Source organism: Centrocercus urophasianus, unplaced genomic scaffold (assembly GCF_019232065.1).
Source record: "Centrocercus urophasianus isolate 14NV4802_14NV808 unplaced genomic scaffold, USGS_Curo_1.0 seq_10, whole genome shotgun sequence".
Lineage (NCBI taxonomy): Eukaryota > Metazoa > Chordata > Aves > Galliformes > Phasianidae > Centrocercus > Centrocercus urophasianus.
The window spans coordinates 76,344,811-76,361,090 of record NW_024884142.1 but is presented as its reverse complement, the minus strand read 5'-3'; the positions used below and the strand labels follow the sequence as shown (position 1 = coordinate 76,361,090).

At 47.0% G+C, this 16,280-nt stretch overlaps 1 protein-coding gene across 3 annotated transcripts in view; it reads left to right on the top strand.

Moving 5' to 3' along the window:
• LOC122161283 overlaps positions 1-9,421 on the top strand; it is a 52,270-nt gene extending 42,849 nt beyond the window's left edge. For all 3 annotated transcript variants that reach the window (XM_042820616.1, XM_042820627.1, XM_042820608.1), the window contains one exon: positions 7,064-9,421. In XM_042820616.1, the coding sequence (XP_042676550.1) occupies positions 7,064-7,192 (129 nt within the window). In that variant the 3' untranslated portion in view covers positions 7,193-9,421. The remainder of the gene's footprint in view (positions 1-7,063) is intronic.
• The last annotated feature ends 6,859 nt before the right edge of the window (positions 9,422-16,280 follow it).

The window sequence follows — 16,280 nt, the reverse complement described above, 5'->3', positions numbered from 1 at the left end:
GGGATGTGTGGCTAAGAAGGGCCTTGCAGGGTGGCAAATCACATGTCACTGAGAAATGAATTTGGTAGCTTTTTGGTTATACCTCTATGCTGGTGCAGAGAAAGAAGGGTAGAAGACAGCTGGAGGGTCATCCACTCTTCCACTATCTTACTCTGATGGACTTTCAAATCTAAGATGGTAGATCAAGCACGTCTTTTACCACTGCATCCACGCCCACCCCTGTTGCTCCCTGCTCCCCTTTGTTTACGTGGCTGTGGGAACTTGGCACCCAATCCTTCTCCCAGTCCCCAGTGCCATAATCTTCTTTTCTCACACATACCTCCCATAATACACCCACTTCCTGCGCTTGGCTTCCACAGCTGGAGCAGTTTGACCAGAGGCAAGAGCGCTGCGTCAGCTTGTGTTTGCAGCCTGCTCATGCCAGGATAATTAATACTCACTTAGCAGTTTTAATTTGGGTTCCCTTTAAGTTGAAAGCGGTGTGCTGCTCTGTGCCGGCCTGCCTGGCTGGAGGGAAGAGTCTTACCCTGACCTCACGCAAACTGGAAGCCACACATGCCCAAGTGTGCATCACATACAGGCCTTGAAGGAGGAACCCTACCTGGGGCTCCTGGCCTGAAGGGATTGTGAGGGCAGCAGGCTGCAGTCACTTGAGGTAGGTAGGATGTTCTTACCATGCAGAGAAGGCTGAAGAGAGGAAGCTGGGGAAGAGAGAGAGGTTCTACTTATGTGTAGATGAGAGTATTCTTGTGCCTTCTCCTTGTACTCTGGAATATGTGGACTATGGGTGTTGTGCAGGAACTGCTGCAGGTGTGTACAGGAAAGCACAGGCCATTCTTTGTTGGGAAAGAGGGTGGTGATAAAACACATCTTGCAGTTAAGTTGAATGAATCCACATTTCCTTTGTTCCTGAGAGATTTGTGTAGCTTTCAGAACGTAATCTTCACTGACACCTTAGGATGATGAGTTCCCCAAATTAGCCAGTGAGCGCTGAAAATCTGCCCCTCCAAGTGACCCATCTGTGCCTTTTCATTGTGCACCCTCCAGAGTGTAAGGCAAGCAAAATCAAAGTTTGTAGTCAGCTTTCTCAGCTACACATCTCAAAGATGTATGGGGGTGAGAAGGAAGACTTGTTACACTGGTGCCAGTGAGGACCTGGAACTGGAGCTGGCCTATTTCTGCTCTTGAGCAAATAACCAGTGCTTGCCTGGCCCTTTGAAGTGCCTTACAAGAAGTTCTATGTTGCCTATCTGGTGGCACCTCTCTAAGTTTGGTAGTTGCCATCTGACAATTCTGCACACACTTCTGCAAATGTTTGATAATTGTTTTTTTGTTGGTGGTGATTTTTTTTTCCTTTCTAAGAGAAACACATTGTGTTTGTAAACGATTGAACTGGTCTTTGTAATGCACAGAAGGAAGTAGGTGTTAGGCAGCCTTATGTTGGTGGAGAAGGACAGGCCTTCGCTTCCTCTCAGTTTTTAAGGAAAGGTAATGGAGAAAAGAAAAAAAACAGCACTGATTGCAAAGTTTTGCTCTTGCTCATTAGAGCAGCATTAGGAGTGGATCATTATTTTTCTTGAAAGAGAAGGGAGAGGAGTGGTTCTAAATTGATATTACGTCATGGTCTATCTTCTGGCTATCTTCTGAAATCAAACTGTATGTGAACCTGGAGGTAGTGAGGAGACAGATGGGAAGGAGTTTGCCTTTGAAAGGTTATTTTTTGGTCTGCGCCTAGCTTGTGACCTAAATAAATTGTCAGAGGCTTACGAAGAAGCAGTTAGATGTGAATAGCTGCTCCACTGGAGAAGCTGGTTCTGCTTGTCAATGACAATGTCTTGAAAACTGCCTAAAGCAAGACTGTAATTGAAAGGAAATTACTTCCCATTTGAAGATTACAACACATAGATGTTAATTCATCCTGGCTGCCTGACTGTGGTTAACACATTATGCTCCTGTTTTACACAGGAGAAGCTGAGGCATAGATGATGGGAAGTTGCTTAGTCAGGACCACGTCCAAGATGAGAGCTGTGACTAGAAGCAGGCCCAGGGTCCCCCCTTCTTGCTCACATCATGATTGTTTCCCACGTCAAGGCTGAAGTGTCACCAGTTTCTTTTCTAACAACTTGGCATAGGTGAAAGGAAGAAGGGCAAAATGGAATTAAAAGCACTGTCCATGCTGCACTGCATAGTCATCCAGCCTCTGCTCTCTCTGTGCATTGCTTGAATGTGGGCACACTACCTCTGGCTCTGCTCACCCTGGGCAAGGCAGATGTCTCACAAACTGGCAGCATCATGGGCAGGCGTCTGTCTTTGCCAAGACTCTCCTGGGGATTTATTCCTTTCCACACAGGGTGGTGGTGGGAATCGGATGCGCCTTTACAACTTGCAATTACATGGTACCTTTCACCCCAAAGGACTTACAATAAGTCAGTCTCCAGACTGTAAAGGGATCATTCACTCACCACTGAGAGATGTCCACCACTGGAAGGCGTAATTCTTTCAATGAAGTTCAGCAGCATTTCCCAGCTACTGGGGGTCCAAGGGCAGGAGAGAAGGGACTCCTGTGGTCTCTTGGCCCTGAGTAGGGAATGGGTTGGCAGGGTGCACAAACTGGTCTGATTTTTGGATGCTGCCAGGATGCTAGAGCTCTTACGAAAGAGAACCGAAGAGTACTAAGGAGATCGTAGTTTTGTATCATCCTTAGCTCCACTGCTCTCTTCTAGGCCATTGTTGTGTTAGATAACTTCATGTTTCTTCTCCTTTTGTGATTGTTATTTCCACATCTGAAAGTGTACTTGTGGCTGTGCTTGCTTCTACTTTGTCTAAATAAGAAAACCACATCTCCATGAAGTTTTCAGTCCAAAATTAGTATATTTCACTATATGCACCTTAAATATTTCTCTAGACTTCATTGTGGCAAGGGGGGTGTTTCTGGGAGCAATGTGGTGTTTTGTATTAGTAGATTTACCTTTTACATGTTGGGCTCTTCTTGCCAAAATACACAGTTGTGTTGTAGATGCATTTATAGAGCAGTTGTCCATTTCTACTTTCTGGGAGCTGCTGATATTATTGCATCCAGTCACAGTTCATACCATCTTGAGGAGTACTTTTTGTTAATGTGTTTCAAGCCTAGTTGCTTATTTACCACCTGTATTTATTGGTAATAATACTGACTACAGTACAGGTTTGTAAGTGGGAAGTGTGTATGAAGGAGAGAATGTGCACGTGTCTGTGCATGAGGATGAACTCATCTGACCAAGGCTGTACATGCTCAGTTACCTGAAACGTGGGTAACACACAAATTAGCTCCCTTGGGGTAATCTAACTTGAATTGGGTGTACAAATGCTTGTAGGTACTGAAACTAACTTGTGCTCCTGACAGTTCTATAAGACTAGTGAAGAGCTATGTTCCTCTGAGCTGTCCTTGGGATGCTGAGGGAGCTCAGCCCCTGTCCTGCTTCAATGTGAGTTGAGGTGTGAGTGGATGAAGCCCATATGGGTGGGGAAAGCTCCTTCTGTAGTTCAGAAGTTGGTTCATGCAGAGAGAAGCGTGGACAAGTGACTGAGAAAATGTATATGTACAGGGGGGAGGAAATATGAGGTGTGTGAGAGCAGGTAAGTCTGTGCACAAACTGTATGCAAGTGGGCACAAGTGTGTGTGACAGAACATACAACCCAGCATGTGTGCCCTCTTGCCAGCAGTGGTTTACTTCTCGGGCTGTTTTCCAGCTGTGTAAATACGTTGCTTAACAAATTGAGGGCTCTGGTTAATGATCCCCTTTTAGCACAGGGCCCATATTAGGCTCCATTTTATGCAAGTTATCCAGCTGCCTGAATATCACTAGGGTGATCACACTGGGCTTTAATGTCAAATGTGGAGTGTTTTTACACTGAGGAGCTGCTGAGGCAGTCGGCCTGGGGTTGCTCAGAGAGGGCTGTCAGGAAGGTTTGTGGCAAGCTCCCCAGGGTCTGCTGTAGCTGGAGAATTCCAAACAGCCTGCCTTAGTCAGAGTGACATCTCTGGCATCACAGGCTGGTGCTGGGTATATGAGGAGAAGGGCAGGATGGCCTGGACACTTGCACCGATTCCAGGGAGACAGTTGGATCAAGCAGCAGGATAGGAGGAACGTGTTTCCCTCTCTGGCAGCCAGTCCTATTCCTTGTTCTGAGAGCAGATCTAGGGAGTTTTGCCTTGCATTGCTCATCAAAGCTAGACCACCACATGCTGAGATCCCAAATGGTGTCGAGGACTAAGTCATATCAGGGCCAGTCATCCCCATAGCAGGATACAAACTCCAGATGAAACACAAACTTCTGTGAAGAGCGGGCCAGTTTGGTGCTGGTGTTCATTCTTCTTTCCATCAAGGTCCCTAGCAGAGCTGCTGCTCTGTCATCAGCCATACAGGCAAAAGAGAGCCCCATGCTGCTCAAAGTTATAAACGATTGTGGAACAGTCATCTTATGGAGGTAATTGCATTACTGCCTCTCCTACACCTGCAGTTAGACACGAAGTCCTTCCTGCCCTGCCCTTGCCTGCAGTTGTGGTGTTGCGCTGTCAAAAGCCATCATCATGTTGCTGCTTGAGAGGCATCACAGTGAGGTGCAGTGTGAACTTACTTGCAGCCACCCAACTGCCTGTGAATCTCTGCATCTTGCTGTCTTCTTGTGTCCTTGTACTTTGCCTCCACATTTGCTCTGTGCCCATCTCCCTTGTGGTGCTCTGAGAGGGTGCTCTGCTTCTGTGTCTTGGCCCCAGATGGCCTAGAGAGCAGCCTCATGGCTCCTTCTTATCCAAAGCCTGGTGAGTTTTGTGGATGATTTTCATCTGTCCTCTGGACCCATTCTTCCCCAGCCTCTATTCCATCTGCTGTTTGCCAGAAATGAACTGATTCAGCTGCCTTGCCTAATCCTGTCTGGCATCTCAAAATGGAGGGGACTGCCAGGTTCTTTGTTCCTGTTCCCTCTTGGCACTGGCAGGGGACCTTCTCTGCTCTGGAGAAGGACAAATGTGCTGATTTATTCTGCCCCTTAGATTTGAATAGGGGTTGCTATGTTACCCTCAGTCTGTGAGGCTTGCCAGAGCACACACCATATATAACCCCACAGCAGGTGGCTATTGAGTAAAGGCCCTTAAATCTGCCTCTCTTGTTTCTTATGTTGCTGGCCACGGTGTCAGAGGGATGAAGCAGGGCAGGATTTGCTGTCTGGAACTCTAGTCGCAGCTGATGCCAAGCACCATGTTGGCATTTTCCGTTCTCAAGTGCCTATCTTAATTTGCAGAGGAGGGATCCACAGGCAGAAACGCACTGCCTGTGCTGGCTTTTAGAGAGGCCATTTGTGATATGAAGGCTGCTCCATGGCGCTGAGTTGTGACCAGGATCTGGGAGGTAGACGCTTCCACATCCTGCTGCCATGACTGCTGCGTGTGAGGCCTGGCTTGGAAGCTTTCAGGGCTGTCTAATTTGGTGTGACTCTTTGGGTGACCCTGGCCACTTGGGCAGCTTTCTGGGAAGAGATGCATGTGCCATCTCATATGTGGTTGCTCTGTCTGAAAGACCTGTGTTTGAAGTGCACTGGTGCTTCTGCTCACTAAAACAAAGTTCCTGAGATATGAATAGAAAACACTTCCTATGTGTTAGAGCTGAATTGTCTATTTGGCATCACTGTTCCTCTGGGATTCATGGATCCAGTGTGACCTAGTGAGGAGCAGCATTTCTATTATATCACACTGGATCCTCACTCTAAATCTGCTTTGACCATACTCTGAACACCAGCAGGGGAAGAGAGAAGAACTATCTTTAGAGGTCAACATTCAACCTAAGCTTGAATGATTTCAGGTGGGATTATTATTATTATTATTATTATTATTTTCGCCAAGCATCTCCCAGCCATTCCTCATCTATTTGTTCTAGAAATGTGTAAATTAAACCATGGGTCAGGCAGTTCCAGTGCTCTACAGGTAATACCACCTCCTCCAGGTCCTACATGTGTGTACCCACCTTACAGACAGGACTGTTCTGGGAATCTGTCTTCATTTAATTTTGCCTCTTCTTATGAACAAACTGCATTCAGGGAAGTGCCCTCATGAGAAGCCTGGACAGCCACTCCAGTGTGAGACAGAGCTGGCTTAGGTGTCACCTCCTAGTCTAGACTTAAGGCCTGGAAGGCCTGATTTCTGAAAATGCTGAGCACTGGCACTTCAGCTAGTTTCCCCAGGATTCTGAAGAAGTTCTGGAGCTTCTGAATATCAAACTTGCTCACAGAAGCCCTGCCAGCATGGAGATTACCAGAAATATTAATGAAATACTTCTGGGTGTGAAGTGATTTCAGGAACAAATATCGTGTTTGTCTATTACAATGTGGAAAGAGCAGAGAGGCTGCAGGTGGATTAGAAGTGAGATAATTTAAGAATCAAGTCAAATAAATTAGAGAGGAAGAGAAGACAAAAACAATGGGTAAGAAGAAACGTGGTAAATGGGATGGGAGGAAAAACAATGATGAAAGCCTAAACTGTAAAGTCTGGAACCAAAGCTCTGGAGAATTTCTGTGTGTCTAGGACTTCATAGTTTGAGAAACAGTGATTTGTAATTTCTTACAGGAGAGCTGTTGAAAAACAGGACTGAGAAACGAGTCTTCAGAAGTGACCTGGTTTATCTGCCTGCTTTAAAAGCATAGTAGGTCCCTGCTTTAAGGACAAGTGAATCTGAATTTTACTCATCTATATATTGCCTTCTGCCAGCAATGGTGATGGGACTCTGAAAAATGTACTCCTGATTATTCTCACCTTGTTCTGCATACCTGAGTGGCTACAGGCACAATGAATCCTGGTGATTTAGATTTCAGAGACTTCAGTCTTGAGAGGGGTGGCATACTCTACACAGGAGGAGTAGGAGCAAGGAAACTAGCCTGGGCTGGTGCTATTTGCTGCAAGTACAAGTATGACCACTCATACAAGGAGGTGTGATCGTACCAGAGAGGGAGTGAGAAAGAGTTTGAGGCAAGAAGCTCACTGCTTGCAGCGTATGTGAGTACTGACTTCATCACTCTTTGTGTTCCCCCGCAGAGCATCAACGGAGGCCGCCCGCCGCCTCACTTTGTGTATGATCCATCCACCTTTGCCTTCCGTTCCCTCAGCACCTTGAAGCCGCTGAGCCCAATAGCTCCAGTGGAAGAACCGTCATGTGCCTACTGAAGGAATTTCTCCAAAAACCTCAGGAACTATCAACCAACCGCCTGCCTGGCAGTGGGAAGGGATGTGGCAACACCCGGGGGTTGGGCGTGGGAGAAGGGGACAGTGACACATCTTTGCAATGCAGTCTCCCTGGCAGCAGGAAACATACAGCTCTGCAGCAGTGACTGGTTTCATAGCATTGCCACATCTGAGCATTAGCAGGTGAAGAGATTTTTGTCTTTGAAGTGTAAAATGGGACAGGTGACAGGTTCCACACTGCGAGGACAGCCACCAAGGTGAACACATGGATGTGTAGTTGGAGATATCCCTGAGGGGCTCAGGGGCTAGTATAGCCTGCATGGCAGCAGTGAAAAGTGATCAGGTCCAAACAATTTTCCAAGAGTACTTGGGTCTACAGTACTTTGGTGTAGACCTGACCATTCTTCCACAGAGAAAGTAGGACAGGATTGGAAACAGAGGCTGTACTGGGCTGCTTGCAAAGAAAGAGGATCCCTCTCTGAGACTGTTAGGATTGTATTAAATTCAGGCTTTCTTGAGTGAAGACCCTGGGAGATGGATGTAGGATGGGGTAAGTAGAAGATATAGTTCCACATTCCAGCTAGTCTGCTGGCTCAGTAATATCATCTAAAATGAGATTGAAATGGGAGGCATGAGCATTCTGGTTATACAGTGGGAGTTAAAATAAAGTTATAGAATAAGGATTTGTGTTCAGCCATCCAAAGAAGCAGAGTGCCCACCTTCAGTTCTCTCTTGGCATCGTCAGGGAGAAGAACATGAGTGTGTCTGTGTACTCCTCTCTGCTGAGGCTGCCTCCGTTTGGGGATATGCAGCATTTGTCCACAGCATTGTCCCAGTACTGCTGCACCTGTTGTGATACTGAACAACTGGCATCATCAGACTCAACAAATCAAGTGTCTCCAGCAAGTTGTCTGTTACCCCATTAGGCTGGCTATTAAATTCAGATAGACCTCCGTTCTGTCCCAGTGGAGCAGGTATTCCTGTATGTAGCATAAAGTGGGAGGAAGGAGTCTTGTAGCCATCTGTTGGCAGAAGAAACAAGAAGGAAGCTTCTCTATTAACAGTCTTACAGCAGTTAGGAACCACAGCAAGTCTTGTTACCACTGGAGTCTAGCCTTGAGGCACAGATGTGCTTTGTGCTACAAGGCATCAGCTAATGGGAGAAGCTGTCACCTGTCATAGTGAGGCAGAGGAACAAGGCATTTCCTCTTGCTGCATCTGATAAGTCTTTATTGCAAGTACCTGGTGGAGGGAGTAATTGTCTCAGCATTGGAGGGAGTAATTGTCTCAGCATTCTTCAGCTTGAATCTGCATCTGACTGGGTACAAGTGGGAGTGTGTAATTTACTTGTCTGGATCAAGAGGAGCAACTGTGAATAATAATATAAAATTGGTTTTATTTTTAAATCTGCTCCACTGTACCACTTTTTGGATGAGACCAGGGGTCAGAACAGCTCTCAATAGGAGGCCATAGACTGAACCAGCACATGCTGGTACTTTCTGTGCTGTGAGACCCTGGGGGAAAAGCCTGAAGGTCACCTAGGCGCGGGGACATGAATCTCCTACCACTACCCATCCACTGCCTCTCTCAGGCAAGCAGAGTGGCTGGGCAAGGACGTGAGGGGGTATCCATCCTGATGCTGTCCAAGCTCTGCCTGCTCCTTGGCATGAGTATCATGGCTGGACCACATCCTGCACCAGCACTGCCTCCAAAGGACTGCTTGGGTTTTCTGGTGAGGTGCTTCAGGCAGATCATCGTGATTCCCTGCAAAAGTCCCTTTTTCTGACTTAGGCAAATTTCTCTGCTGATTCTTCCCACTCCTGTAGAGACTGCCTGTTTTGTTTGGATGGCACACCTCAGCTTTTAACTGCTGCCAGATTGAGCTGACCAAGGCAGGACAGGATGCATCACTGCATCAGAGCAAGTGCCCATGCTCAAGAAAAGGGGCAACTGCAGCCCACTATTCTGCAGGAGGAATGCAGCCCTCGTGGCCCCTCACCTGTGCTTTTGAGGTGCTTCCCTAGAGCTCTATTCCTGCCTGCATGGATGCTGCAGACTGCCTTCCCTGGGGGCCCCATGAATGGGAATGTGGATGTCCTGCCTGTATTGTTGCCTTTTAGTACCTTTTGTAACTTTTCTCTCTGTCTTTTCTTTTTCAATCTGAAGGAAAAATAAAAATAATGAAATAAAGTGTAACAGCTGCTATATTCACTCCTCTGATAGGTTTCATGCATTTGCTATCTTCTGGGCATCTGTGGGCAGGGGTATAAGAGGGGATGGAGTAGAGCAAGTTGTGATACATCACAGTCAGTCCCATGCACTCCAAAAATCACAAGCTATGCCTGCAAGAGAATGGCTTTGGAAACAAATAATCAAGAACTTTTATGTAACAAATATCTATTTTATCCACAAGTAAGTGATCTCCCTTGTGCATCTGCTCCTGGTACAGTATATCAGCCCTCACTGGTGCTCCTCCCACCTAGGAGCCCCTTTGGCTACTGAGTAAGCAGCCTATTGCATGGGGGTTGTATGTGATCTGGCTGGAGGTCTCCATTTCATAAACAAAAGGGTGGGTGACTCCACAGCTGAGCTTGGGCTCATAATTTTAATCCTCTGTAAGTCTTATGCTTTTTTTCTTCCCACTAAGTCTCTCAGCAGCCTTTTTGCTTGCAGCCAGGTGCTCATTCTGCTTTCCTCAGCAGCATAACAAGCTCACCATTTTCTCTTGATCTTGCTCTAAGAACCCCATTTCAGGTACTAGTAACCATAATCCCCTTCCCCTTGCTATCCCCCTGAACTAATTCCTGCCTCTGCCCTGGTGATCCTAGCAATTTATCTGAACCAATCTCTCATAAGGCTCTTGCTTAAAGTCCTGACCCCTTTTCTAAGGCCTCACAGGGACTAGCTTAAATTCCCTGAGCAGTCCTGCTTAGGCTCATTCCCAGGAGGCCCCTTCTGCTCTTCTATCTAAGCTCCCATCTCCTCTAGGCTCTGTGCCACCTCTCTTATCCTGAAATCCTCCCCTCTCTGTCAGCTGCAGCTCATTGTTAATTGGCCTTGGCCTGTTTTCTGAGGTTTCTGTAAGGTGTGCTTGCTGCCTCCTCTGCAGGGTTGCTTTTCTTTGTGGTGTTGTTTTATTCTTCCATCTGTTTGTCTGTCCAAAACAGCTTGACTTTTTGGTGTGCTCATCTCTGGTTCCCTAGATGCAGTTCAAAATGCAGTGGCCTTATGTCTCTACAAGCCTAATAACCTGTCAGGCTGTGCTTGTTCATAAGTGCAAAAGTGCACAGAGGGCTGTGCTTAACTCGTATCAGCTGTGCTGTACGTACCCTCCTGAAGCCAGAGTACAGCAGAAAGCTGGCACAGTGCTTTGCAGGGTGCAGTCAGCTACTTGGTCTGGATGAGCCAGGGCCCCCAAGGCTGTAATCTAGCTCTCCAGTGTATATTTAGGTTACATTATATTTTGCCCATGCCTCAGTTTTCCCATAAGCCGGACTTCCTCGTTATTGACAAAACAGGACAATTGTTGTGGTAAAACATTATTGTAAGAAGCCTTGATAAAGCAACAACTTTGAAGCTAACAGAAAAACAGGTTGGTGGTACCCACTATGGTCTCTGTGGTTCTTTCTAGTTGTGGCAACCAGCGTAGCTTACAAAGGAGGCTAAGGACGTTGGGTGACTTTGAATGCTGAATCCTGGCATGTGGGAATGGGGCTTGCTGGAGACAAGTGAGGAAGCCATCAGCAGAAGCCAGAGAAATGGGAGCTATAGTCTCCTGAGAGCCTCCTTTTGCTTCCTCGGGCATACATGCAGAGCTTTCCACTTCTGTGGCTCCCAAAATACTTCATCCAAATATTCTCTCCACTGCTGGAAGGGGCAGCACACAGGCTGCGGTATGAGCAAAGCGCTTTGTGAGTGCAGTCAGCTTGGCACAGGGCCCTTGCGACCTGGGGATTGTTGGAACTCCTGGCTGCAGAGCAGCCTCCCAGTAGGTTTGGGCTGTGGTTCAGTGGGAGGGGAGCCCATAATTTCTAAGCTGAAATCTTTCTCTGCTCCTATCTGATCTTGCTTGAGACATGCAGGTGTTTCCCTTCAGAGCAGAAAACAGACCCTGCAATCCCTTTGGAATTTAAGTGGGACCATTATAGTCTAATAGTGTTCTCTGGTTAATGAATCAGGTTTGGTCTGTTACCTTTTTAAATTAAGGGAACCAAGCTCACAGCAAAATGGGTTGTTCTATGCATAGTGTGAGTTATCATCCATTCACAACCACCACACAAGGTCAGCTTGTTGTGCCCTATTTTCTTCTGTGTATATACATGTATACGCACACACACGCACATGACATATGTTTGTTTCACTGGACTAAGAAATCTCTGTACTGTTACATCCACTCATAAAGCAGCGTCCTCTGTCCACCTCGGTCTTTGTTTGACACATGTGAAGCCCACCCTGCAGCACACTCACATACGCCTGCTGAATGCTTAGAAAAAAACACCTACCACCTGTTTCCAGCTGAGGGCTGATCACTGTTTACTTACTAGATTGAGTGAGAAAGCAGGTGAAATCAGGTTGCTGCTAAAGCCAGGGTTCTCAGCCCGGGCTAAGATGGAGGCCACCAAAATACGGCACAGAAGCACCTCAGCTACAGAACATTCCTCTGGCTGGATCATCTCCCCTCAACAAAGTAAGGCTCTCCCTTGTTCTTTCTGAACTTGCACAGTATATTGTGGCAAGGTGGGGGGTGGAAGAATGCTTTTATGTGTGTGTATCAGGTTAGAGTTGGAGAGAGTATGCGCCAGCAGTGTGGTTGTGTAGGCTCAGACTGTGCGTACAGAGGCATTTCCGTGGTGGTGGCATTTATATCTAAGTGGAAGGAAACTTCAGAAGAGTAAAGGCACTGGATATGTATGCAAGCACTGGCATGGCAGGGTGATTGCTGGTGGATGCCCAGCTGGGGCATGGACAGAAGATCTCGTGCTGACAAGGGGCACTTTAGAGACTGTGTTTGCAGTGTCTGTAGGTAGAGGAGATGGGGAATATTGATACAGGATATCTGAAGGCAAGGGTGATGAGGAGCATTTGCTGTTTCTGCAGTCTCAGTTGTTTGTGGTGACAATTAGCAGACTTTTGTAATGTGTCCCACCATGTTAGGGGAAAGTAAAGAAAAAAATTATGGATGGCTGTTCTGTGTCCTTGAGGCAGTTGGGATTTTTCACCCCTGAATTAAAAAGAAGGAGGCACCTGGACAACAGTGACTCAAAACAGAGCCACCTCGTTTGAACATAGCAAGTGCTTGTATGCACTGTTCTCCTCAGACAAGGCCTTCAGGGACATCAAATAAAGCTAGCAGGTGGCAGGCTCAAAGCAAACAACTGGAGGCAGCTCTGCAGAGTGCGGGGTTGCACTGGGAATCCTGTGCCACAGGACACAGCGACTGATAAATATTTACATGGCTACAGACATGAAAAGAAAGAAGGAAATCAAATCCCCCCAAGAAATACTGCATGCACAAATGCTTCCTCCAGCTGAGGAAGGTGGGGCGATGAGAAGGCTTCTTAGGGCAGTTTGCTGCGTGCCAGCCCCATATTGTCCTTCTCTGGGGATTCTTCACCTTCCTGTTCTTTCCTGGATTGGAAGTAAGCAAGTGCCTCCAAACAGGCACGTCCACTCTATTTTCTTACCAAGTGCCTTCTTTGTGTTATTATCAAAAAAGTTTAATTTTATTTTATTGTTTTAGATATCCTGAGTAGGTAACAAATGGCCTGGATAAAGGCTAAGCCCAGTTCCATGGAGGCCTGAGGCAAAACTCCCAATATACATCTTACAAAAAGGGCAGTGAGGCATTGGCACAGGCTGTCCAGAGAGGTGGTGGATTCCCTATCCCTGCAGACACTCAACAGGACAGGGCTCTGTGCAACCAGATGTAGGTGTACGTGTCCCTGTTCATTGCAGGGGAATTGGACCAAAAGGCCTTTAAGAATCTCTTCCAACACAAATGATTCTGTGATTCAATACTTTTTGAATGCAGAAAAATCTCAGAACAAGTGTCCTCCAGTGACTGATAATCCCTTGTGCAGCAGTGAGCAAGAAGAAGAGGATGCAGCCAAAACAGCAGTGTGCTGCAGGAGGAGGTTAACATCAGTGGTGAGGACTACATGTAATCATGCTGGTATCTCACCATTTCCTGAGCTAGATTTTAGTGGGCTGACTCACAAAATGAGTGAGGAAATGGAAGGTGCAGGCACTCCAGGAGCTAGCTGGGGCTGTAGTTGCATGTGGCCTGACAGGCCTTGACCACATGTTTTCAGTTAACTGGGGACAGGATGTGCAGATAGCTCCAGACACATGCGGAGCCCAAAATTCTGTTTTCCTTTTTGTGGTTGCTCACATCATTGCCCGCTGTAATAATAGTTCAGTCTGTTAATGGGTTGGCCAGTAGTGATGGCATGTTCCTATCCGACATGTTTGCTGCATCGTAGCACTGAGGTCAAGTGAATGAAGGAACTGAAAGTACTATGAGATTGAGCTGCCGAGTGGAGTGACAAATGGATATGACAAAGCCCCACTGACAGGAGAAATAGGAAGAAACTGAAGGGTCCCATGTGGACTTTTCTCAATCTGGTATGTCCCAGAGACCCTGAAGGGGGCTATGTAACACTGCTCCCAGGCTGCTGTTCTCAGTGTGGAGCAGCCTTGGAACACCCTGGCATGCTACACCAGCAAGTTTCACCATGTTTGCTGCCCACTGAAGAGTGGTATCACTTTAGTGCCCTGTACTACACTGCTGTTGATGTGAGAAGCACCCTTTTCTCTCTGTCTGGCCCATTTTTTCTCTGGCCTCTCTGTATGCCTATCTTCTGTCTGACCCATGTCTTCTGCCATCATTCTCTGTTTCTTCACCCCCTCCTGGTTACAGATACCTCTGAGGATCTGCGCTGAGCCACCCAAAACGTTTTGGCATCAGGGTCTTAGTGCAAGGAAGTGCTCACAGGTTTTCTCATCCTTGTTTTCTGCCTTTAGTGTTTGGTCAAGAACACTTAAATATATACAAAAATGTACTCTCCCTATAAAAGGCTGGAACACCTTTGCCATTTTTTTCCCCCAAGTGATTTCCATCATGGATGGTTTTGTTGCCAACACGTGATGTTTAGCCCAGACCTCAGAGAGGCTCCTGCTCAACAGCAGGGTGCCCAGCAGACCTGGCTTCAAGCTGTGTGACTGAGGCAAATAGAGCAGAGCAAAAACTGAGCAATACAAAGCTCTTCTGAACCCCAAAAGCCTTTGTCAAACATCAGTGGAGCATGTTCACTGGCCCTGTTTTGAAGATGCTTTGTCTTCTAGCTTTAAACAGTTCCCCAAAATAAACCCACAGCTATTTACTGGTATTGTTTTCTTTCTTGAGTACAATGCTGATAAATAATCAGGCTCATTATATTATATTTGTGTCTGCTCTAGTGGAAAATAATTACAACAATTACCACCAAATCAAAATGCTTCTGTTTCTCCTGGTGTCATTAGCATGTCCCAAACATTTTGTTCTTGTGGTTTAAAGTGCAGTAATAACACAGTCCAAGTGTAGCACCCGGCAGAGCGGCGCTTCCCCACACAGCAAGCTTCCCGGCCCTGATTGCCTCCGAGATGCTGCTAATTTTCAATCATGGTGTCAGATCCTCTTCTACCGCAGGGAGAGCAACTGCTTAGCCTGTGATTTACCCAATTTATTCTGGTAATAACCGGGCTGGCTGTGCAGCCATCTGTCTGCTTTACGTGCTCCTCCTGCCCCTGGCTTCCACTGCGGCACAGGCAAAGTGGTTTCTCTGTCCTTGTGGCGGTGGAGGGAGAAGACCTTGCTTCGGCCCACTGATGAAGAGGGCCTCTGTGCCCTCAAAGAGCACCAGTGTTCCCCTCTTCTCTGCCCAGAAGCGGCAAGCAGTGCAGCCCCCTTCTGGTGACCTGGGGGTACTAGAGCTGCCGGGCACATTGCCAGCAGCGTTGCTTGTGGTGCATATTTCCACTGGGCTGGGAAGGAAAGGCCCGCGTTAGTTAGGGCGCACAGCCCTCAGTAGGGCCTCAGCTCCTCTCTGACTCACGCTGGGGGAGCTACCGTCACCTTGTGAGGAGGAAACTGAGGCACGGAATAGTCAAGGGAAGAACCCAGTGCTTGTGACAGGCTGAGCTTGTCCCTGCTCCTGTTGAGGTCACAGAGGAGGGCTGTTCTCTTCTCCTGCAGGAGAACAGTTCCAGCGCCAAGTTTGAAGGCCAGGCCAAGCCCCATGGAGGAGCGGCATCACCCAGGTACGATGGTCCCAGGTGACCGTGGGGATTTACTTCCAGATAACAGGAGTGTGCACGTTGGCTGCAAAGCCCATGCAACTCATAGACCTCTGGGAGGACCAGGATCACAACTGTGTTGGGCATGTGGTTGTGAGCAGGATGGAAGGCTTGGATCCAAAGAGAGATCTGAGCGCTGCTTCCCATTGCTCAGAGTACATTCTCTGATCTGTAATCACACAGCTGAGAGTAGAATTTCATGTTGCAAAGATAGTGGAAAGATGTACATGTTAGCCTGAAATTGAGTCCATAAATATGAAAACCATAGTGGTCACATGCCTCTGTCAGGATAAACACTGTGCTGGCTGGGTCGTTATAGAGTCTTTAATTGATGAGCCAAGTTGTCTGTGCCCTATGTAGTGTTGTTCAAACAGACCTGCACACAACTGCTTCAAAGCAGATGTTAGACAGGGTACAGCCCTAGATCAACAGTCATTTAGGATCAGAATTGCTTGAAACCGCTGGATAAAATCAAATATAAATAGAGCAGAGTGTTTGAAGCAATTATGGTCTCAGAGGAGATTCATTCCCCATAACAAAGCCAAGAAAAGGGAAGATGATGCATCATTTTTGTAATGCAGCGAGGACACGCAGGAGCTAGATTACTCAGAAAACTCTGAGCAGCACGTATGGTTTGTATTAAATCACCTAACCTTTCTATCATTGATGGTTTTCTGTGGCTTTCATTACGGTGGTGCTCTATGGACTGCAGTCTTGTTATTGCCTTTGAGAGACA